Below are 24096 nucleotides of genomic sequence, written 5' to 3'. Positions count from 1 at the left end.
GGCAGCTGACCAGTCGTCATGGTGATTAGATCCAGCTGTGGTCAGGCAGGCATCTACAGTCATGTGTACCAACCACTGGTCTGCTGGTACCACTGACACCGTTTTTTTTTTTTTTCAGCCTCTGTCTGTAAAACCACCAGTCCAGTGTCTGTCATTAATTACCACTGTAGTGCAGAGCCTCAGGCGTCAGAGGCCCCAAACAGCCAGTCATGTCCTTGGCTGACTGGTCCACTTTACATGTGTGTATGTGTGCATATGTGTGTGTCCTGAGAGACGCCTGTGTGCCTGACCTGTCTGCCTTCTGGTCCATCAGTCTGTGTCTGCTCACTCGTCTTTGTTGTGGCCTGCAAAAGGGTTCATCCTGGTGCTGAAACTAAATATTGATCTTGATTAATTATAGCCAGGGCTGCTTTCTTGTAGCTTCTATTGAAAAAAAAAATCCAGAAATTGTTTATATTTTGGATATTAAGAAATGTGTAAAAAAAGGGAAAACACTACGAATAATAAAAGAATGTAGCAGTGATGATGGACCATGTTGAAAGTTTTTTCTACTTATTCACAGGGTGTATGATCAGCAGCAGCTAATTTACATTTCTTCAGAGTTTCTTTTGGGGACAAAAAAGCTGGCCAAATTTATGAACTACTTTTTGAAAAATCTGGGTATTGTTCTGTAATCAGAACAAAGTCAAAACGATGAGCCTTAGGGCAGAAACACATCACAAGTGGAAAACTGAGCAGAGTGGCTTCTTTCTTCTGTGAGAGGTGGAGAATCCTGTGCGTGGAGGATGATGGTAGGTGGTATGAAGCGCAGAGTTCAAGTAAATGAACTGTGACCTGAAAGAGGCAGAAAAAATCAGCATGGTAACCAGTCAAACCTGAGACCAGCTGTAAACTGTATTTACCGTAAATTAAAGTTTATTGCAGCCTGTTATTTTACATCTTACATGGAACTTCAGATGCAGCTCCTACTGAGAATCTAAACAGCAACAGCTGTGACTTCCTGGCAAACGGTGCATCTTCAGTGGTAACTTGTTGCATTAGAACTAAGCAGACATTGTATGAATTAAGCCCACTTTTAACCACAACTAATTTCAGAAGCAGGCCACCTTTCGTTCAGATCGGCTGTTGTTTAATCCTCCGCTTTAGGGGGTCACCAACACCTGGTTAACAAGCCTGGTGACAAGATTTTCACATCATGAACGATCAGTTGAACCATACTGTGTGAGCCCATCTTTTCTGCCTTTCTTCTTATCAAATGAAAGTGACTTTATCTCCATAAGTGCAAGCCCATTAGTTTCTACTTTGGCCTGATCTCCAGCCCCCAAATCCTGCCTCAGATGGAAATGTACCATGTTCAGGAATTAATGAAAACTCTTTCTTTGATCTTTAATAGGAACTTGTGTTGATGATGATGAATATGAAAGCGATCAGTACATTTAAATTTCACAGCGAGCCTCAGTTATGCCAACTTGTACATTCAGAAATCCGTTTTATTATGACTACACACACAAACCGTAGTCTCAAATCTCAGACCAAACAAAATACAGTTTCTGAAATACATATGGTTGTTTACACTGGCACTGACAGAATAAACCATATTTCTGGAATCAGCACATGTTTGGAATGGAAACACCTGCACAGACCAAATGCTTGGAAACGAAGGAAAAGCAAAGCTGGTTTGAATTTACATTTTGATGTCTATGCAAAATGTTTGAATTAATCAGCGAGGATCTGCTTCTCTTTACAGTATACAGTAGTGTGCAGCCAGGGGAGCGATTGCAATCCTGACTGTCAAACACAGCATACTGTGCCGTGCCAACCCCACCAGGCACAGAGTTTATCCATCAGGATGGCATTGGGATGCCTGTGTAGTGATGTAAGAGACGGAGACCTCTCCTGCTGTTTTGTGTTGTAGAAAATGTTTGCAGGAACAAGCTGCACCAGATCTGTCTTAAAGGTTACCGAAATTTCTGTCAGCTGGCTGTGACTTGTTCCCATTATCTGTCTTTCTTCGTTCATCTGTTTCTGTTTTTCTGTTTTTTATTGTGTCTGAATCTGTGTCCTCTGGCTCTGTGTGTGTCTTTGTCTCTTTACCTTTACATGTCTCTGTCCCTGTGTCTTTGTCCCTGTCTCTTAGTTTTAGTGTCGATCTGTTTTTCCCTGTGCTCTTTAGCAGTGTCTGAAAATCACCCGATCAGTCAGCCTATTTACAAGTGCACTATTGTTAATGCACTATTTTTGGATTATCAGATCCTTGTAATACATTATAGAGATGTCAAGGATTTATTACATTGTTGGACAGCCAGAGTGCTTTGAAGGTAGGGAGGCATCATATTTTAAAGGTTTAGTTGTACTGTATACTCTGCTGTGCATTGTGCTTGTATTATTTTTGAGATGACAGTTGTTTTCAAAAATCACCACAGCAATTAAAAATAGTCTATTCCACGAACAGTATATCAAGCGTTCATATTCATGTAGCATTTCATAGTACTATCAGTCTGTGAATGTCCTACATAGTGCCAGTGTGTGGTAAAAGGACAGAGGGTCAGATTTACTCAGGCCTTTGTGCCAATTTTTCAAGCGCCGATGTGACGCATTCTGCTCCAAACATGTGAGAGTTTGCGAGGTCCGTCTCTTTCCTCATAGCATATACTGTACATTTAGTGCAAATGGGATTTACAAGAGCAACAAGGATGGTTGTAGTGGGGAAAAGAAACATACAAACATGCAAAAATTATGCAATTAGGCTTTTATCAATGGACACAACATCTGATTACTGTAATGCAAACAAATAGTGGACAGAAAGTTCTGGTTGTTTTGTTTCAGATATGTGTGCTCTGCTCTGAGCTGCTGCTCTTCTGTCCTCTCTTTCTGTCTGTCTGTCTCTCTCTCTCTCTCTCTCTGCGATGGTTTGTGTATTTTTTGTGCGTCTTTTATTTCTCTTATTATATCACTTAATCTCCTTTTCATTTCCTGTGAACGTGTTTAATGCCTCCTAATTTATGAATAATTAGATATATGCTAAAGATTATAATATCAGGAATTTGTAGCTTCTTAACATCCACTGGGTCGCTGGCGACCCACTTAAGCCAACTGTAGGCAGCTTAGCATCACGCAGTAATGAGTAAAAGCAGTTGGCACAATTTGGTCACTTGGAGACGTTTTGGAGAGATTCAGGGACACCAGTGACAACACAAACTAAAAACTCCCTAGCTCCCCTAAGGTCTGGAATTTTATACAGGTGTGGTTGACAAGATGTAGAAGGTATGTGGTGATTTGCATAGTTCTGGCATAAAGCATGTCCTAGTTATTGTTATTCAAATATGACTTAAATATGAAACACTTTTTTGAGCCATATTTGAACTGATGTAATTTTGGTTGTGTTTTAGCCACATGCTAAACAAGCACAATTCCAGAAACTAGACAATGTTCCATTTCAAATGAAATCTAATACATGCATTTTGGCCTTACAGTTCTCCTGTTATAAGTTTTCCATTTGGGTATGCCAAATGGGTGAAAATTTTTTTTTAAAAAGGGTGGATGTTAGGAGGATAAGCAATATTTTCAGTAATAGCCTGAAGGTTTTTCGGAGGTAGAGTTGGCCAAAGCAAATATTTTGGGTTGAAAATCAAGTTATCATTTCTTTTCTGAGCTCAGTGATCTCGTAGAAAGACCACCTCTTCTTGGAGGACAGTACTAGGAGATGACTGCGAAATGAGATGCTATCTTACAAAGTCAGATGCTGAAGGCATTCACATTGCGGCTGCAAACTCAATACAAACTGCTAAGCACATTTCTGCAAAGCCTTTTTCTTAGTGAATTTGACCGAGACGTGCCCTCAGAAATTCCCACAATGGAACGAAAAACACAGTGATCATGGCTTGTACTTTATTTTTTGGTGTGACACCAGTCAGTGATGGAGCAAAATTATCATTCATCAAATGACCAAAATCAAAATTTACAGCTCACCATAGAGTAAACTGTTGTCTAGAGGTTACTGTAGTCTATTGAATCATGTAGTGATTGATGAATCGATTACAATTATCACAGTACAAACACTGCTTTCAGCTTCTCAAATGTGTGTTATATCAATGTAAATTGCATGCTTGTGGTCGGACAAAACAATCTATTTGAAGACGTCATCTTGGAGCATTTCCTGAAAGTTTATAGACTAAATGACTAATCCATTCATCTAAACACTAGTTTGCAGATTAATGGTCAATGAAAACAAATGTTAATTGTAGGTCATCATGTTGGAAGTAGTAAACAAGGGAGTGATTTTAGAGGCAGTCCTTGTTCCTCTGCAGCCTGTTTCTCATTAAATCCATACAGACCAGAGCTGTGGAGGTGCAGCCGTCCTGTCTCTGACTCTCCTCAGAATCTGCACATTTGAAAAAAAATAAATCTATTACATTAACAAGATGTATTTCTCTTTCACTTTTCGCTAAGGCCTTCTGCTCTAGTCTTTGGTGCGTAACATTTCTGACTGTGGGGCCACGTTGTTGGGATTTCCTGACTTTGATGCATGTGCTGTCTGGGGCCACAGGCTCCCTTGACAGGTGCTCTCTTTAGAGACATGGCACTCGAGCAGTTAATCTACAGCTCCTCCAATGTGCACTAAGATGTTAAACACTCCTGGAGGTCAGGGACCTTAGCTAAACATATAAGTACAAAGCCAGAGCAATGAACTTCAGAGTATATTGATGGCTTTGAACCCTTGAAATTGATGTGTCCTATATTAGTCAGAATTTCTTGCGCTGGTAAATTGTAGTACTTATGTGTATCTTTTAAATTATATATCAACAAAAATTCCAAGTCTTTGTTGCTTCCAACTTCCAACAACAACATAAAGCAAATGTGACGTTATGCTACTTTTCTTTAGATTTATATCCTTGTAAATTCTTTCTTTATGTTTGAGACTTGTGGTTAACACTTTTGACATTTTTCACAGTTTTCAGACATTTTATAGTCTACAAATGAATCATTTAACTCCTAATGAAATGATAATGAATGATTACACACCTATTTAAGTGCTTGACAGTGATCAGCATGTGTCTGCATGATCAGAAAGTTTTCAGTCTCTTAAATGGTCTGTGTGGAATTGTGGACTTTTTTGTGTATATGTGGGGAGAGAAAGAGCATGACAGGACTTGTGTTTGATTGTTTTTTCTACACTGAACGTCACCATGAGACCAAATCCAGTTGGTCGGAGGGCTTTCACTTTCATAAATAGTTTGAACAACGTTTACACTTGATCCCTGAAGCTGCATCTGTCAGAGAGACACACACGCCCCTGTAGTCGTAATAGTCCCTGTTCCATATCCTATCACAGTGTTTCCACTCCGGTCTCTAGAGAGGCCTCTTTCATAAAACTTGTCAAACAATGGATTTTTACTAGCAAGCTCAGACAAAAATAAAGAGGTGGAATAAAATTATTCATCATTTTGACACTTTTCCATGACTGTCAATCCACCAGGGTTTTTACCTTAAAGTAAATCTGTCAAGAGTTTTTTTTATATTAAATTATTTTACCCAGGGTGGAATTTTCATGTCTTAGCAAAGCTCAAGTGTTAAAGGCTGATTATTGTTTTACCATTTTCTAAAGCTGCTAATTTACAATGCTCATGAGTTGGGTTATTTTGGATTGACAACTGAAAGAGTTTCAAATTACCAATTAGATGACACTCCTGCTGTTTACCTTTAACTAGCATTGATCAATTTTTCAGCAACTTGAGGATATATCATCACATCTCCTTATGAAGTTGATACAGCATACAGCAGTTAGCAAACAGTTACATATCGGCACATTCGAGTTGTATTTCTGGCGACCTGGTGAATGCAAGTCTAATATTCTCTCTATGTTTAGCTTTGTTTTCCTCCATCAAACTCATGAGGGGAATATCAATGTCTTTAGTGGCTAATTGCTTTACTATGATCACTAGCTAGTTGTTAACTTTGTCTATCAGCCGTTGGGTGAAACAATGTTCATTCTCCGTTTAACTCTGGTTTCATCTCCACCAGCTCCTGAGAGAAATATCAGGCTCTTTAGCCTGCTATGTTTGTTTGTTTTCTTCCCCAGCTAGTCAATAACTTTGTCTGCTTTTAGCTTAGTAGAGCCTTAAGGTAATGTTTTTTCGAGCCGTTGTCCCTCTCCTTTCTGACTCTTTGTTTCTCCATTTGTGACCTCTCTTTCTCTCACTTTCTGGCCACACTGCTTAGGCTACTTGGCCGGAGGCAGCAGCTGGCTAAAGCTGAGGTCAGAGGTCAGGGTCTGGTCAGAGTCATCCAGCTGGGTTAGAGAGAGTGCGATGGATAGGATAGCCTGCCTTCACCTCTTGTCCAAATAATTAGGGGAGATGATCTGCACCTACAGGGCTATCATTATGAATGTCATTACTGAACTCTGGATATTGTACTATCTGCTTGTCAGGAGAGCTGAACCAGTGCAAACTGTGCACTGGTGTGTGGACGAAAAGCTGATATCATTCCTGAGCTGTCAGAGCTAGGATCAATTGGTCGATACCTTACATTCTCATGTTTGCATCATTAGCCAAAAACAACATGTTCTCATGCCAGCAGAGGTCACATTCCTTCATTGATCTCAATATTGTTCACTTTGTTCTGCTCTTGTTCTCGTATACTAGTGGTCACCAACCTTTTCCAAGCCAAGATCACTTTCATGTCCAAATATAGGCCAAGATCTACCATTCAGAAATATAAGAAATAAAAGCCCACAGATGTTTAAATGGTGAATAATGCTGCCTCTTTTCTTTTTCTTTTTTACATCCAGTCCATTTTAACAATTTTAATTCCAACTATCGTATGCTTTGTCAAGGCAAATTATGAACTGAATACCCTCACTTTCTCTCAAAATCAGCCTAGAAGGCAGAAATTAAAATATGAATGACTGCAACACATTAATTGCAATTTATTTCATCTAGATAAAGAGAGCAATGTAAATCTTCTCACTGAACCATATGCCACATGACAACAAAAGGGAAATAAACAAGCAATTAGGTACTATACACAACATTTCACTTCAAACTATGCAAAATCTCTCCAAAGTTAGTGCTCTGTAGTTGGGCCCATAGTTAGAGACACCTAGTCTCGCACAGTCAGTGGGTCCTTTGCTTTGTTTTGATTTTTTCATCTGTGAAAAGGTCATCTCACAAAGATAAGTGGAGCCAAAGTAGGCTATTACTTTCAGTGCACAGGAGGAGAGGAGAGGAAATTCTTCCCTGTTCACAAGTCCCCAGTATTGATGTCCTTTGACCTGGCTTGCAATTTAAAGTCTATTTGCAATTATTTCTATGTCCATTCCATTTGGTAAGGAAAATGCATCCTGCAACTTGTGTCAATGTCAATGGGAAGAAATGGATTTATGATGAATTTGACAATGTCCTCCATGACATGAAACTCCTGTCAAATTCAGCTGCCACTTTATCCAAATGGGCACAGAACTGTTCAGGTTTAGCCTCTCTCACACTCTGCGCCAGTCTCCCCAGGTTTGGGAAATGTGTCAGTCTCCCATATCTCAACTGAGAGATCCACAGATGCACTTTGGCTTTGAATGCATTGACAGCGCTAATCATGTGTGCCATCTCTTTGTCTTGAGTTGAGCTCATTCAGTTTGGCTATCAGGTCTGTAAGAAATCCCAAATCAAGAAGCCATGCGTTGTGTGACAGTTCTTTGTGCTGCTCATTCCATGCCTCCAAAAAGGAGTGGATCTCGGGCAGCAGGTCAATAAATCACTGCGGCACTTTTCTGCAACTTAACCAACAAACTTCGGCATGCAGGAGCAAGTCATCATAAGCAGCATCAAGTTCGTCCAGTAAAGATTTGAACAGTCTGTGCTGCAGTCCTTTTGCCTGTATGGAGTTAACAATTCTCACAACTGGCATCATTACATGGGAAAAATCCACAACTTTGCTAGCAAGCGACTGTTGATGAAACACACGGTGATAACTGTGGAACTTGGGTCTTTGTGGCACAAAACAATAAAACCACAGTGTGTTCCTCACGTAGCTTGTGCGCCGTCAGTTGTAATTGCCTCTAACTTATGAATAGGGATGTTGTTGTCATGCACATACTGTTTGAACTCGTAGATGTTCTCACCTCTCAACCTCTCCTTTAATGGCAAAAGTGTGAGGAAATCTTCCTTCGTGGATGAGTCTTCAAAAGCCATCTGAGCAAACACCATTAGCTGTGCAATGTCTGTCATGCCCACAGATTCGTCAGATTGCAGTGAGAAGCATTTGCAAAGTGATAAATCCCTGAGCACTTGTTGAGACACATCCTCTGATAACGACCCTATCCTTCTGGCCACAATTGGCCAAGTGTTACACTCACGATCGCATTTTTAATATTGTCTTTGTTTTTACAGTCTTTGAATAAAGTTTCAGCAATGACAGACATTGCCTCCATCAGTAAATGTTTTTTTGCATTTAGCCAAACGGTAACTTACATGAAAGGAGGCCTCCATTGCAGCCTTTCCTTTGTCTGTGGACTTGATAAACAGCAGCTGTTGGACCTTCAATGCTGACTTCAACTTGGACACTTTGCTGGAGCGCAGAGCACCTTTGGGTGGGAAGTCGTCATTGAATTTCAGCAACTGCTTGGTTACAAATTAGGCAGATTGGTTTGTCATTGACAGTTCCCATACGGAATGAAAGTTGTAGGTTTTTTGCTTTATTCATACATTCTCCTCCATCTTAACTTGCTAGCTGGTTGCCAAACCAACTGACAGTAGCTTCACAGCAGTATCGTGATCCAGCCAATCAGAGAGGTGAAAAGAGCATTATGTCCTAACATTTCCAGAGTGGCTGGATTGAAAAAAAATGTAAATGACATAAATTCCGGTAGGATAAAACAACCTTTTTAAAATGTTATTTTACTATAATTATCATTTTTCCTCTAATGCTTTACGATCTCCTTTGAGCTTCCCAAAGTTTGGCAAGTCGATCCCTATCAACAGGTCGGTGACCCCTGTCCTATACTGTAAATGTTGCTCTGTCGGAGAATGAGGTTACTCAACACAACAGTTTCCTAACAACAAAGGGAGAGGAGCAGGTAGATGTGCTGACAGACCTCCATTTTCAGATTATAACTTCTCTAAATATGTGCTGTAGCCAGCCAGAAAAGCTCAGTAGATGAGTGACTCATGTCAAGTCGTTTTTATTTTTAATGTTAGACGGTATTCTGTCAGTGTGCCAGGCTCGGCTCCATGATGATGGATCTGCTGAAAGGAGTTGCAATTCTCTCAGGGCTCTTCTTTTGTGTTTGCTGAGCTCTGTGATTACTGAGTGTCATGCTTTATGATCCAATCAGAGGCAGAGAAGCAGATTATTTTAAGCAGTGTCGATGATATTATGTTATAATGTAATATTCCCTTCAAAGACCAGTGTGTAAGATTTAGTGGCATCTAGCAGTGAGGTTGCAGATTGCAACCAAATGAATATCCCTGCCCTCACCATCCCTTACAAGCGTGTAGGAGAACCAATGGTGGCTGCAAAAAACCCGAAAAATACAAAAGGCCTTCTATAGAGCCAGTGTTTGGTTTGTCCACTCTGGGCTACTGTAGAAAAATGGCGGTGCAACATGGCGGGCTCTGTAGAAGAGGACCCGCTCCCTCTGTAGATATAAAGGGCTGATTCTAAGGTAAGGAAAACACAATGATTCTTGTTTTCATGGGATAATACACTAATTAAATTCTACACACTGCACCTTTAAATATAGTGCTGGAAGAGAACCGTGCATTAGTGAGTGTGTGCGTCAAAGACGATAAGAAGAAGAAAAGGTTCTCAAAAAACTCAAAAATCTTTGCTTTAGAGAAACAGCTAAAGTATGTAAATAATAATAATGATATAGTTTACAAAATACAGTTACAGACAAAAAAATAAATGTCACATGAGTTTTCAGCCTGTGTCACAGCTCTGTAAGGAGTTACTTTAAGTGAGCTATTTATAAAAGGTCAACACATTCAATTGCTTGTTTCAAAAACACATATTTCACGCTTCAAGTTCCTCAACCAAACTGTTGGCATCGCAGGAACATGATACACTGCAAGACGAACATGTCAGAGCAACAACAGAAGAAACACAGCGGGATGCAGGACTCTTGTTTCCCAATACGGTATAATGAAGAAAAGACTAATATTAAAACGATCCCCTAAAATCCATCTGGTGTGGTGGATTCTGGATTGTGGTGCTAAGACCATGTTTTTCTGGGGTTTCCACTCAGTTGCAGGACGCATCAAAGGGCACACAGGAAGGAAATATGCTTTGTGTTTGCTGTTTTTTTTTTTTTTTAAAAAAGTCTCTGCACACTGTCAGGCTTTTCTTTTATGCACTTTCCCATAGATTGAGCGGTAACTTTTCATCTGCTTGGCGCGGTTCATAACTGCTTCCATAATAAAATTAAGTAATTACAGACGAGTCGGGAGGCCCTCAGATCACGGAGTACAAGAGGAAGTGGGTTGTTGAAAGAGGGGAGGCTTAGATAAGAGAGAAGGAGTTGTCTCTTTCTTTTTTTGTCACTAAGCAGCGCAGAACCATTTTCGCAGCATGAGCAACTCCAACATGCTCAAACTTATAATTTTCCCCACCAAAACTGTAATTAAGGATGGCGTATCTATGCTATGAAGATAAATCAGCTGCGGTTTAATGCTAGGTGATGGAACATTGTCAGAAGAGTGCTGTATCAGCAACTTGCAATCACTCTCCTTTCCGTTTCTTCCCAGCGCTAACACGCTCCGCCAGGACAGAAATCCCAACGCTGCAGGTCACAACTCTTTGAATTCAATGAGGATTATGTTTTCTGTGCAGACAGCAGAGATCTCTGGAAGCCATTATGTGGTGGGGAGGACGAAGATGTGTCAGGAAGTTGTTGAGAATTAAAAAGAGAGCATTGATTTCCCCCCCACACATCTGCCCTGCAGTTTTAAAGCACCCATGGAGGTTGTGTTCACCCCGAATCAATCTCCCTCTGCTCTGGTTTATTTATATTGCTGTTGATACTAGACCACCTCTCCTTTTGTTCCTAATAGACATGAAGTAATGCTTTGTGTGATGGGAAACTGCCCTGCTGCTCTTGACTTTCATGCAGAGGAAGACTCCTCTCTGCTTCAACCCCAATCCAAGCCAATGTCAAAGAATCCTTGGTGAATATTTCCCTTCAAATGCTCCCTCAGCTGTGGTTATTTCACTCACTCTGGTCACTGTGGCTTTCCCCTCCTCTAATTTCCCTATAGAGATATTTTCTTTCTAGGTTTTGTGCAGGCTCCCTGCAACCAAAATCCATCCATGTGTGAAAGCAGCAGGGATTCCCTCACATAATCTTCGTCCCTGTTTTCCTTCGTTCTGCTTCCAGAAGTTATTCACTCCAGCAGATTTTTAGTTGCCCATGATGTTGCGGTTGGCATGTTGTGCCAACAGCTCTGTGCGATCAGATGTTCACACTCACCATCAATCTAGTTTGGTTAGCTGAGTGCTGGCAAACAAATTGGACGTTAATGATTTATAGCGTTGAGAACATTTGATGCATGCTGTGACTCCTTGTGGGTGAAAGTGATGGAATGTATTTATGATTGAAAAGACTTTGGGTTGTTTTGAAATATAAATTGTCCCAGATGATTTTACTACATTACAGTTGTCTCTGTCAGTTTCAGTTTTGCTGTGAGTTTCACCTTATTCTTTCTCTGTGTTCTCAACCACCCTAAGGGCTAATCACAGTCTCTTACATATGCCGGATCAGATGTATTGTTTAGGCTATAAAAGATGTATAGCTGATACTAGTGGAAGGGTGTGTACCCAGTAGGTGTGTGGGTGTGTCTGCTTGGAGCTGGATCAGCCTCTTGTGCAGAGGTCTGCCTGTGGGTAAGATGTGAACAGAGCTGAGGTGCAGACAGACCTGCAGAGTCTCCTGCAGTCATGCTCTACCATGTTGGATGGTACTTGCTCCTGGGATGCCTGCTGCTGGATTTAGAAGGACGGCATGTGCAAGGTCAAAGGCGACAGAAAGGAAAGGTACTGCCTGGTGTACATGTGCTGCATTTATGGATGTAGATTTTCCCTTTTTTGACTGTTCTGCACTGACATAAAGGAGGGTGTGTAATGCCCTGCACACCGCTGTGTTGCACACTTCGTGGTGGTGCTTTTATTGGTTTTTCATGGCTGAACATGTTTTGCTCTTTCAGCATGGATGACATGTATGTGGTTCATTTATTGGCAATTGCATCTCTTGAGAATTTGACTTTGAGGCTGAAAGTTCAGAGCTGTAGTTTTCAGTTTTGTCAGTGACTGTAGGCTTCTAATTTTTATCCACTGTGACTGCTAATTTAAGCAGATTTGGGAAATTTGATCAGTAATTCCAGTTCTTGTCTTGATAAACTCTTGGTAGGAACCACAGAGTCTTGCACACTGTCAGCCACTGGTACTGACTTCATTAACGATGTTTCAGTCCTCACAACTTCATCAGATATTATTGAATCATTGATTTGAATTTGTATGGATGCTAGGAGATGCCGGAGGCATCCTCTGATTAGTTGGCACCTTCTGGGTGAAATTTGAACACATTTAGAGGTTAAAGACACACCACTCTCTCTGTTATTGGTATTCACAAACATAAGGTAGACCAAATAGCCCTCTGTATGGAGGCTCTCTGGATAACTAGTGTGAAAATGATAAGCCTGCAGATGCAGTGAAAGCACTTTGGCTCAGGTGCAGGAGGTAGAGGTTGCAGAGCTTTTTTTTTTTTTTGTATAAAAAAATGTCACGGTCTTTCTTTTCCCCTTTACACACGCTTCATGATCTTATATGCCGGGACCACCGGGACATTTTGACCCCAACCAACAGTGGCATTTCTAACATGGGTGGTCCTGCGGGAAATAAAATCCCATACCATGATGGTGTTAATGCCGTGCTCGACGGAGTCACGATAGAAAGTCACACGCTCACTCGTGCACATATAACAATGCGGATGAACACATACACACACACATAAAGTCACATAAATACACTTTTAAGTATGCACATGCATATTTATAGTGATTTGACACAAACGGTGCAAGTGTTGATGGGATTCAAAATTAGAAACACACAGAACGCACAAACACAACTGTATACTTTGACCTCATTGTCTGTTTGTCTCCACTGTGGCAGGCTACTGTTGCTGTTCCTTGTTTTTGATTCAACTTTGCGGACGTTTGTTCCTTTGTCATAGAAAATTATCGGCTTTTCTCCACATTCTTCATTTTTTGTTTTACTGCCATGCACAGTGTTCCTGCCCTTATTCCTGAACCATCAGACCACTGCCATCATGTGTTTTTCCAGGCCAAATTGCCTACTGCTGTATGCAAGACCCAGCCAGTCTGAGAGTGTCTGCATACCTGTGTCTTGGCTAGATTTACGGACCTTGCCATTTGATTAGCCCTTTGTAGGAGCAAGTGTTCATTGTCTGTGTGTGCGTGCGTGCATGCATGCATGCGTGCATGTGTGTTGATGATAGCACTCTAGCCTGCAGCACTTGTGTCAGGTTGGGAGGCCTCCATGGATTTCTCATTGCTCATAACAGACAATCTGTCATCTATACATGCAGACAGACTCCTTAGGATACTTGTGCTGATGGAAGGACACAGTGGTTTGTAATAAACATTAATCTAGTCCAGGTGTGCCCTGTGGACATCTGCCCTAATCCTAATTTATAGTTTTCCCACAAATGTGAGAGTTGTAGAGAGATTGTGCCCCATACTGACGGGCTTTTCAAATCATGTTCCACTGCATACACTTAATAATACTGTAACTGAGACAATAATAAAAGATCATGTGACAGTGGGATGGATTAGAAAGTTCAAGTCTCTACAAGTTTAACCAGTAGCTACCTTGAAGGTGGGAAAAGTTCACTGGAAAAAAACAAAGCAAAGCTACTGTATGTTATGCTTGAGAGAATGATTTGCATGAATGTTAAGTGTATGTTTTGTAATAAATTACCTGAAATATTCAGAAACAATACAACATCATTAAAGAATCCGTTCAGTTTACTGCAGTATTTTCAGTTATGTGAGATTTGTATGAATTCAAATGTTTAAGTCGACAAATTTACCCACTTCATCGTCTGAACTGCCTCCTTTCATTTCAAGCAGCCTTTCTTTTGTATCCATAGTTGATGTCAGTCAGTTTACAGTCTTAACTGATGCTCACATTGATTTTTTTCTTGTGAGATTTAACTTAGTCAGAAAATCAGAAATGAGTGCAAGAGTGTTGCACGATGACATATTACCATAACTGTCTGATGAATAAGCTAGCTGTCAGTTCTCAGGACTTCTGTTTATTATGTTTATGGCAGTGTCGATTCTTAGTAGGCAAGTGCTCTTCACTTTGTGATTTAACACTTGTCTCTTCATCTTTTACAACATCACCTCATATGATTAACTATGATCAGACCAAAAAAAGACCAAAAACTATGTCTAAATATTCTTTTGAGGAAATAATAAAGACCAGCTTTTCCATTATACTATTATAAATCAGATTTTGGGGGCTTGAGGGTTAGAAAAACTGATAAAGCACACATGCATGGCTGTGAAAATTCAAATACAGTAAGAAAAACAGGACTATTAAAGAAGCACTGAGAAAATTGTTCTGTTTATCTGCCTGCAGCCACACATACTGACACACACTGAACCACTTGATACCCTGATTGTTGTTCATTGACCTATAGATTGTGGTGAGCCAAAACCTTACTGTACACATCCACATTGTGCCCCTGCTGTATGTTTCCTCTGTCAGAGTAAATGTTGTTAGGATACAAAGGCATGAAAACACGCGCACACACACACAGGCTTTGCCTAGACAATGTTCTTGCTTGCTTCTGCCTGTAGAACGAGAGCAAGTATAAACATTGTCTTGGCACATGATATAAAGAGTCAAAGAGTTACTTACTGAGATTATTAGAGTTTTGTTCGATGGGACAACTACTCAGATTGACTGTATCCAGTGTGTTCTGTAGATTATCTTTAAAAGCTGTTTAATTTTAAACTGTGTAACCTGATGGAGTCTTTAGTTGTAATTTTTGACTATTGATGGCAGTTGCTTGATGAGAGCTCATAGAGTTTTCCTTTTTCCATTCAAATTGTGTTAAAATTTCATCAGACCATTGTCACTGAAGTCAGAGTTGTCATGTAATAATTTGCTAAAATCATGTTAAGGATATTGAAAAACTGTTAATTTACTGAGTGAAGAGTAGGTCCTTAAGATGGATTTATACTTGTGTTTTCCCCTACAATTTTGTGAAGCTGTTGGTGATTGTGATAGTGACAACAAGCATTTTGAATAAAGGCTCAGTAATAAAGCCTCAGAATGGATTGCTCCATAATGCCATCCAACAGCATCTTTCATTAGAGCTGTCTTGTCTGTTAAATGCCCTCATCTTTAAGACACCATGCTCCCAGTTTGTTACTGAGGATTTCTGTCAAATATCTGAAGTCTGACACCTAACTCATGATAATCTTGATGACATCATCAAGGTTATTTTCTCACTCTTTGGAAAGCCCCAAAGTCCAGAGCCACAGAAGATATCATACAGCTGTTTTCATAAGCTGAGTTGTGCTCCCCATGGCTAGTAATTTGACCTTTCTGTGTAAAATTGGTGGAATGCCCCTTTAAAGCAGGACACAGCCTGATAATGTATTATATCAGTGGTATCAATGGGTAAAATTAACAATAAATTTCATGGAGTATGTCTTCCTTTGGTGAAAAATTGCAGTGTTTGACAACTATTGGCTCCTGACTGACTGGCTAACGTGTCACAGTACTCCATCTAAGTATGGCCTGGGCTGGCATTCATGGGGATATCTAACAGACTGGAGGGGAGATAAGCTGAGGGGACAGCGTTGACCAGAAGAGATCCAGTGTCAGCTTATCGAGTGGGGCTGGCTGCCTGACTGTGGCCTGGGATAAGAGAGTGAGAAAGGGCCTTTGTTTTCATTTGGGGCACCTTGTTTGGTCTCTGGCCTATCTCATCCCTCCGCTGGCCCTCAAGGGCTGGGTTTCACCGCAGATACAGTTTTTAGGACTGACTATTGTTCTAATATTTCAGATTTGATGAATGAAAGCCAGGTTCAACTGATTTGGACATATCATTTTTTCTGATAATACAATCAGAGCATGCTCAATTGATTTTTTTCCTTAAAATGCCTGTAACCTAGTAGGAAACCTGAGATTACCTCTGTAATAATTGTAGTAATTCATAAAATGTGTATGGTACCATTTCATTCCTCATGTTTGTTACTCACTCCTACTTCCAACTCTGTGTGCTTTTCCAGTACAGACTTCTTTTTGTAGCTCTCAAAGATTGGTGCTATAGGGTATGGTAGAGTATGTGAGTAACCAGCATGAACCAATGTCTTCTGCCTTCCATCAAAGACACAAGTTGGTGGTATGATGCTGTTTCTTCATATTCGATAACTAAATATCAAATTATCGTAGTATCGTGTAAAAATCAGATTTCAGACCTAATACAGTGTTAAAAAAAACTGGTTAAATTTAGTATATTTTTCTTTCTGCTTGTTTTTTCTGCTTCTCTCTGCAATCTAATAGTACACTATTGTCAGTGTGAGGCTGTCAGGCAACAGTCAAGGAAGTCACTGTGCATGGCCAAGAAATAGCCACACACATAACCTCTCGTGAAAACCACAACATGCCCTTTTACCCTACGGATTAAACAAACAAGATATAACTAGTGAACTTCACAGGTGTTTTTGCTATCTTTGGACAGAGCCTGGCTAGCTGTTTCCCTCTACTTCCAGTCTTTTTGTAATTTTTACAGTACACTTTGGCTTTTGTACAGATTAAACAAACTAAATAATGTGTTAATTAGTGAGCTGGAAGGATTTTGTTACCTTAGGACATAGACAGAGTAGTTGTGTCCCCCTGTTTCCAGCCTTTATGCTAAGCTAAGCTAACTGTCTCCTGGTTCCAGATTCTTTTTTAACAGATAGATATGACAGTGGTATCTTGACAACCAGTGCTCCCTTTAGATAATGGTGGTGTTCTTAAGTGGTCACTGCTTTACTCGATGTTTTGCTGCTCATCTGAAAGCTATCCTGTCACTTAATGTTACTGCTGCTCTGAGTCTACATCCTCCCTGGGAGGAAGTTATTATCATCAGTCCCCACTCCCTGCTGTGCTGAATGAACCTGCTACTTCCCTTTGATGATGTCAGAGCATAGATGTCAAACAACACTTTACATATTTTACATTCACATAACAATCCATTCCATGTGAGTTAGCTGACTGAATAGGCAAATAATAGACCCTCGTGAGATCTGATGGTTACCTTTTGATCCACCATAAAGATATAAAACAGTTAATTATTGTTAAAAGTACAAAACTCTGCCAGTTCAGCTCAGACTTAAAGGTCCTTTAGCTGATTATACCGGCATGCAGTTGGTATGTGATAGGTTCAGTTACTGATTATTGTGACTTATTTGGAACTATATCATATTTTGTTGATCTAGTGCAAACTATAAACCTTTGATGTAAAAGTTTTGTTTTCAGTGCTCTGTATAAGCTTATGTACTCTAAAAGGTACAACTCTGCTCTACTTTTTCTCTGAGCAGACACACTCCTTCTGCCTCCCTCTCGCCTCCTCCTGTTCTCCTGCTTTCCATATGCCTCTCAGCTCCACTTTAGTGCTCTCCATTTCAACCCATTAGGGTCATCAAACAAAATTTACAGCCCTTTGGTCCCTTCCCCCTGAAAGGCCTCTCTCACTCTCTCACTCGCCACTGCTCCCTGAGGCCCAACATTTTGGTGAACCATGGGAATGTGTTTTGATGTGTGTGTGTTTGTACGCATACATGTACTGTATGTAATGCAATATGTCTAGCAAAGGAAAATACCTAAGTCCTGGTAGTTTGAGTGTTTTTACTGTCACCTCTTGACACCACAGAACTTCTTAACCAAAGGTATTTACAGTGACTACAATCATGAAATAGTGTTAAGTTAAGAAAGGTACAATATATGGGTTTAACTCTTGGAAAGAAGATATTGGAGTGTGTCTAAATGGTAGAAAGCAGGTTATGGTAAAAGGTATTTATCATAAGTCAGTTTTAATCCCGTGATAGAAACTCAGGAATGACTCTGCTGTCCTGCTGTAGAGGGAAGTACCTTCCACCAGAGGGGGGATAAGATATAGAAGAGAGAAAGATGATGCAGGTGTTGCATAACAGGAGCCTGGGACTAAAGCAGCCAATTGTGCCAACAAGGGATGATATTAAGGGCTACGTGGAGGTGTAATGTTTGGGCTTTTTCCCCCCATTCTCTTAGTACATCCGCACTAACATTTTGAAACCACCTTTGATATGATTAGTCACTCTACCGGCTAATGGACAGGTTGAAGACAAGGTGGGACAGGTGGTAGTGGTCCACATTGGAGGGGATTCAATTAAACTAGAAGCATGGATGAGTAGACACTGAAGAAGGGTTTGTTACAAGCCTGCAACCTGTGCAAACCTGCAGGATCCACAATATGGGCCGTACATGCAGCTTGTCTGAGTTGTCTTTAACCACAACAAGGCTATTGATAATTGGATATATGCCACTGTAGTGGCCTTCCAGAGATGATCTTCCAAAAAAAAAAAAAAAAGAAGAAGTCAGTCTTGTCAAGATTGATGTTAAATTTGTTTAAAATCCACATAGAGATAGGAAAAGATGCATTTTTTAGCCCGAGTATCAGTTGAAGGATAACAGAGGTACAGAGTTTCAGGTATTACAGTGGAATTTCAGTTGTAGAAATATTCTTTCACAGTTCAAGAGGGCTTTATTTTCATTATCTACAACACAACAGCAATGGTACCTCAACCACATTGTAACAATGACAATGACAATTGACAGTGAGGGTCAAAGATCAAATGGTGGTTCTAGCTGTGTGGACAGCATATTTAACATACAATAAGCATAGTCTTACTTGATGTCCTCACTGGTTCAGCTCCAGCAACTCAGTGAGAAACCACTGACTTGTTAACTAGAGACAGCGCATGCAAATGTTTTGGAAAGAAATAAGACAAAATCAGTAGTGGTGTGCAGTTTTTGATGACAGGCGGGTCAAGGGTAACTGTCTTGAAAAGATGAGAAACTAATTGACTTGAAGGCAGATGAAATGATGCCAGATGTGAGAAAAGAGCTGATGACAGTTTTTAAGAAGGGAAGCAGTGTTTTTTCCGAGAGGGAGGGCCTGTTGTAGGAGACATGTTTAAGTCTTTTAAGCAGGAATAGTGTCATTATAGTACAAGGCTAAGATTTCATTAATTTATATTTTGTGTGTGAAAATTGGATGGTAATGCTTATTATGTCTGTAGTCTGAATAGTAATTTGATTTACTGTGGGTTATAGATTTTTTCTCAATCTTTCTGAGTCCGTTCAATCTGAAACATCCTGTTATAGTAGATTTTGTCACGCAAATTTTCAAGTGACAGTTTTGATTATTTGTGCTTCACTCATTAGAGGGTACAAGGTCTATACTTAATATCCAGTATTTTTGACTTACTATTGGTTTGCCTGACTATGGGTTGTTTGGAAATTACAAACTGCACTAAGTTTGTAATTTGCAATAACGTTTAATTCAGTAATCTTTATTTCCTCAGAGAGACTCTCCCTTTACAAGTTCACCACAAGAACAGAGCCACACAATAAGACATCCATGTCCCATCAAACTATTGACATCAGAACATGACACAAATCAGAATCTGAATGATCTTGAACGAGCCCTAATTCTTGTTCTTGTTTTTCAGCACAATATGTTCCTGCGACGAGGGAGTTCTCGAGGGGACGGGACGGTGCCTTCAGGATCCAATCGGAAAGGATCAGCAGGCAGTGGGGATGTCTTTGTGGTGGACGAGGACACTGACTTGTTGGATCCAACCTTCCAAAATGGCGGACAGGTCAACCCTCAGTGGAAACCTTCTAGAAATGGACTCAAGGGAAACCAGAAGGGGAAGCCTGAAATGTCATCTAAACATTTGGAGGAGAACATTACCACAGACAAGAAGGCTGACTCCGGTGGGAGGACTTCATCGTCGTTCCCCAGAAAACCATTTGATGACATCATTGACCTGGACACCGGAAACGCCCCTAAAAAGCCCCCAGTGGAATTTCCTGTAGTTCCTAAAATCCCTTTAGATCCCAGAACGTCCCCTGACTCCAACAGACTCAAGGAGGAGACAGATGAACAGGCCAGGACTGTCTCACTTGCACCTGATGTCATCATCTCTGGTCCATCTGTGAAGGCAGTAGTTGAGGAGGGGACACCCATCACAACTCAGAGCAGCACACACACTCATCATAGAGTTGAGAACAATGGTAAACATCCAAACAAAAAACGCCCTGAAATTGTGACCATTGTATCCAGAGATGGAGACCTGGTCCAAGGCTCAGATGGCAAAATGTACCGGCTACAGAAAGGACCACCAGGCCGAATGGGTCCCTCAGGGCAGGAAGTGAGTGGCACCCTTATTTTAATGCTACTGTTTGCATCCAACTGTGATCAATCCATTTTTTTTCCCACAACAGTACAACAAAGCAAAAGTCCTCAATAGAGAAAGTATTGTTTTCGCATTTTGTATCACTGCAGTTTTGTGGATATTGATTACGAAGGCCTAAGGCTTGTTTCCCACTGATTTAACAGTAGATCTGAAGTATCATATCAGAGCTATCTGTTGTTGAATGAGAAAAAAATGTTAGGACAAGTCTTGTGAATGAAGAAAGTGTGACGTCTGTTTATGCTTCACAGCTTACAAGAGCTGTTCTCCATCAGCTGCCATCTGAATTTGATCAAGGGAGGTTACGCCGCTCAAACATATGTTGATCCACATGTCTTTGATGCCGCATTCAGAAAACCCTGTGGATTAGAAACCTCAACATTTTATCATAGCATTACACAACATGACAATCATGACCTCCGGCTGCCAAGTTATCTGATTGGTGCCGAGGAGTAAAGTCGATTGATGCTATTCAATCGGAAGATTTACCTGGCATAAGAGGTGGGTCAACACAGGGACTGTGGGGCAGACAGAACCAGACCCAGATTGCACATCTGGTCATGTCTGGGCCGGTCTCCAGAGTCACGCTGCCATAAAATCCACAGGATCACTCAGCACGATTACTGTGATTGAAGACGGCTGTAGGGAACATGAAGGAAGACGTCCTGTTGGCTTGGAATACAGACCTTCTCTCCCCTCATGTGCTGCATCTCAGACCTTGCTTGCTTAGCAAATTGCAGTATCTTTTAGCTGTATCATTAGCCTCTACAAGTATTAAAACTATACTACATTATTATTGCATTTCATTATTACAAAATACTATTTTGTGATTGGCTTGCTGGTGTGTCAAAATCATAAAACAAGACATCTCAAACGAAGATGTGGTTAGCGGTTTAACCACCATTAAATCAGTGTGAAAGCTGCAATGCATTAATTTGCGGAAAACCGTAGCGTCAATACTTTTGTTTGAAATGGACCTACCCGTGAGTTAAACTGACTGCAAACAAACTTTGTAAAATGGATCATGCAGTACACTGTGAGGGAAATAATGAACTCAGTGGATAAAGTGCCATGGTTTTCCCAGGGTTTCTTTCTTGTCTTTTATATTTGTATATCAGTACACTGCATCTTGCATTAATACTTTTTTATTACAGTAATGCCAGCGTACCTCCAACATATACACAACTAATGTATGTTACCTTTTAGCTCAAACAAGCTGCAGATAATCACCAAACTTGCAGGAATTCAGTTTTCAAACCCCATCAGATGCTATAGCAAAGATGTAGATTTACCAGATTTAGGAATTTGTCCAGATCCCACAGGAAGTTTCACTATACAAAAATGACACTGTGTGTGCAGTGACACTGTTGCTTAAATGTACAATTACTGTATATCCCAGCCATACAATCTTAGAGTGTTTTATTGGCATAGGTGTTGGGAGCAAGACTTAAAAATGAATAGCTTTCACTTTTCAACAGGCAGTCAAATAGGCCACAAACTGGGAGGTTTTACAAGGATCCAGTGCTTTGCTTGTCTCTCACTGGCTTTTTGCCTCTAAGCTTTAAATTTCTGAGATAAATTGTTCAAGACACAGCAGTTTTACAGTTTGAGCAATGATTTACTTGTGGTTTTTCACAGGGCTGTCCTGGTGAAACTGGTCTGCCTGGGTTTAAAGGTGACAAGGTAAGAGAAGCTTGTTTATGACATAATAGCCTATGATGATGTGTTAAGTTATTCTACTTGACTTAAGTGCACCTCTGTTCTGTGCACCTCTGAAAAAGAAGGGCCGTATATTGTTTTAAAGCTCAATATCACCTGAGACATTTTAATACCAACTGCTATAAACTCCTGTCCCCTCCTCCATTAAGTCCACGTGGCGATTATTTATGCCAGAGCCCCAAAGCTGCATCAAATCACTTCTATGATGTAATATAAAAATAAGGCTATGCTGTAATACAGAGAGTCCCATATAAATTGATTTGTCTTGCTTTAACATACAACTTCCTTTTCATCTCTCACAGGGTAAGACAGGCCCTGAAGGGAGTTCAGGAAAAAGGGGGCAGCCAGGACCTCCCGGACCACCAGGTTTACCAACCCTCTACCTGTGGAGGAACACTGGTGAGGAATGGGCTGCCTTCCAGGTAAGATGGTAACCACAATGTACTCCTTATATTTAGGGCAATATTGACAATAAGTTGTTTTCCTTCTTTAAACAGGTTCTGTCATAGCTCTCCAACAGCCAGAACTGTCATTACGCACGACCATTACACACGGCTGTGCAGCCCTTTATAGCTGCACACATATCGTTAAATATATCATTAATTCATCACATGGACTGTAAACCATCGTCAGCAGTGATGTCTCAGAAATGTGTTCAATGATTAGTTTGTAGCACTCATATCTAAACCGACTTTACAAGGTGTGACACAACTAAAGATAAAATAAAAAGAGTATGAACAGGAAAATACAATGTTGATTCCTATGTAAATTAAAAGAATGATGAAATGAATCACACAAGATGTCAAGGGAGTAGTAGGAGATGGGCCCAAATGCAGGATGCAGCCAGAATGAAATGAAGAATGTTGCTTTATTTAAGCTTGAGTGCAGGCAGAGCAAAACTGAACTGAATAAACTGAACTAACAAAGCAGCAAACAGGATCCAACAACACTGAACTGAAAACCAGGACTTAAATACAAACTGAACTAATGAAGAAACAAGAAGCAGGTGGCAAGACACAAGGGCAGGCTGGGAGCTGATTGGCTGGGGAAGACACAGGAGGAAGGGCGGGGCTAACGAGACTGAATGCAGGGCAGGTGTGAAGGGAAAAGCAGGCTGAGGAGGAGTACATGAACACAGGAGGGAAACACAAAGCAAGCAGAAACTAAAAACCCAGAAAACACAGTAAGTAAGCTCAAGAAAGCATACAATGTCAGCAGGCCAAATGCAACCACAAAAATAATCTGGTCATTAAACAAGCATTTTCATTCTTAACCAGGTGAAAGCAAAAGTATTACAGATTACATTTAGTTCTGTTAGCTCTTCCAGTGGAGCACATGTATACAAACTAGGCAGTTAAATGTCTGGACAAAGGCTCTATACAATGAGCAACAGTATCTCAAGTGGTCCTTTAATATAATCTGCAACCTATCTTATTTGTCCATCTCCCACTCAGTCTTACAAACAGGGAAAAAGTCTGAGGGCATCTGGTGGACTGATGGATAATCAACATTACATTCGTAAATGCGCCTTTGATTGGCATTTTACAAATCTCTGTGTAAAAATCACACAATCAGTGCAGTTGGTTGTCAACCAAAACAAACAATGTTTTACCAAAAGAATCCATCTCACTTCATATTTCATCTCCACCTCATCACATCTCCCTCAGATAGCTTTAGAAAAACATATGTATGTCTGAAGAATGCGTGAGGCATGCACATTCTCACTGCACATTCTATGTTTATAAATACCAGTTTATGTGCAGGGTATGGCGTACGCATGGTTTTTGTGTGTATGCATCTTTTATGCATCTGGCCCCTGAACTTTGGTCCCCTAAATTCTCAAGAA

The 24096-nt window shown here is 40.5% G+C and overlaps 1 protein-coding gene across 2 annotated transcripts in view; it reads left to right on the top strand.

Moving 5' to 3' along the window:
• Positions 1–24096, top strand: part of si:ch211-196i2.1 (collagen alpha-1(I) chain) — a 119187-nt gene that overhangs the window by 47294 nt on the left and 47797 nt on the right. For both annotated transcript variants that reach the window (XM_044334169.1, XM_044334170.1), the window contains exons 7-9: positions 19785–20489; positions 22170–22214; positions 22553–22672. In XM_044334169.1, the coding sequence (XP_044190104.1) occupies positions 19785–20489; positions 22170–22214; positions 22553–22672 (870 nt within the window). The remainder of the gene's footprint in view (positions 1–19784; positions 20490–22169; positions 22215–22552; positions 22673–24096) is intronic.

The sequence above is a fragment of the Thunnus albacares genome, chromosome 18 (genome assembly GCF_914725855.1).
Source record: "Thunnus albacares chromosome 18, fThuAlb1.1, whole genome shotgun sequence".
NCBI lineage: Eukaryota > Metazoa > Chordata > Actinopteri > Scombriformes > Scombridae > Thunnus > Thunnus albacares.
Note: the sequence above shows the minus strand (reverse complement) of the source record. Positions and strands in the feature narration are given on the sequence as shown.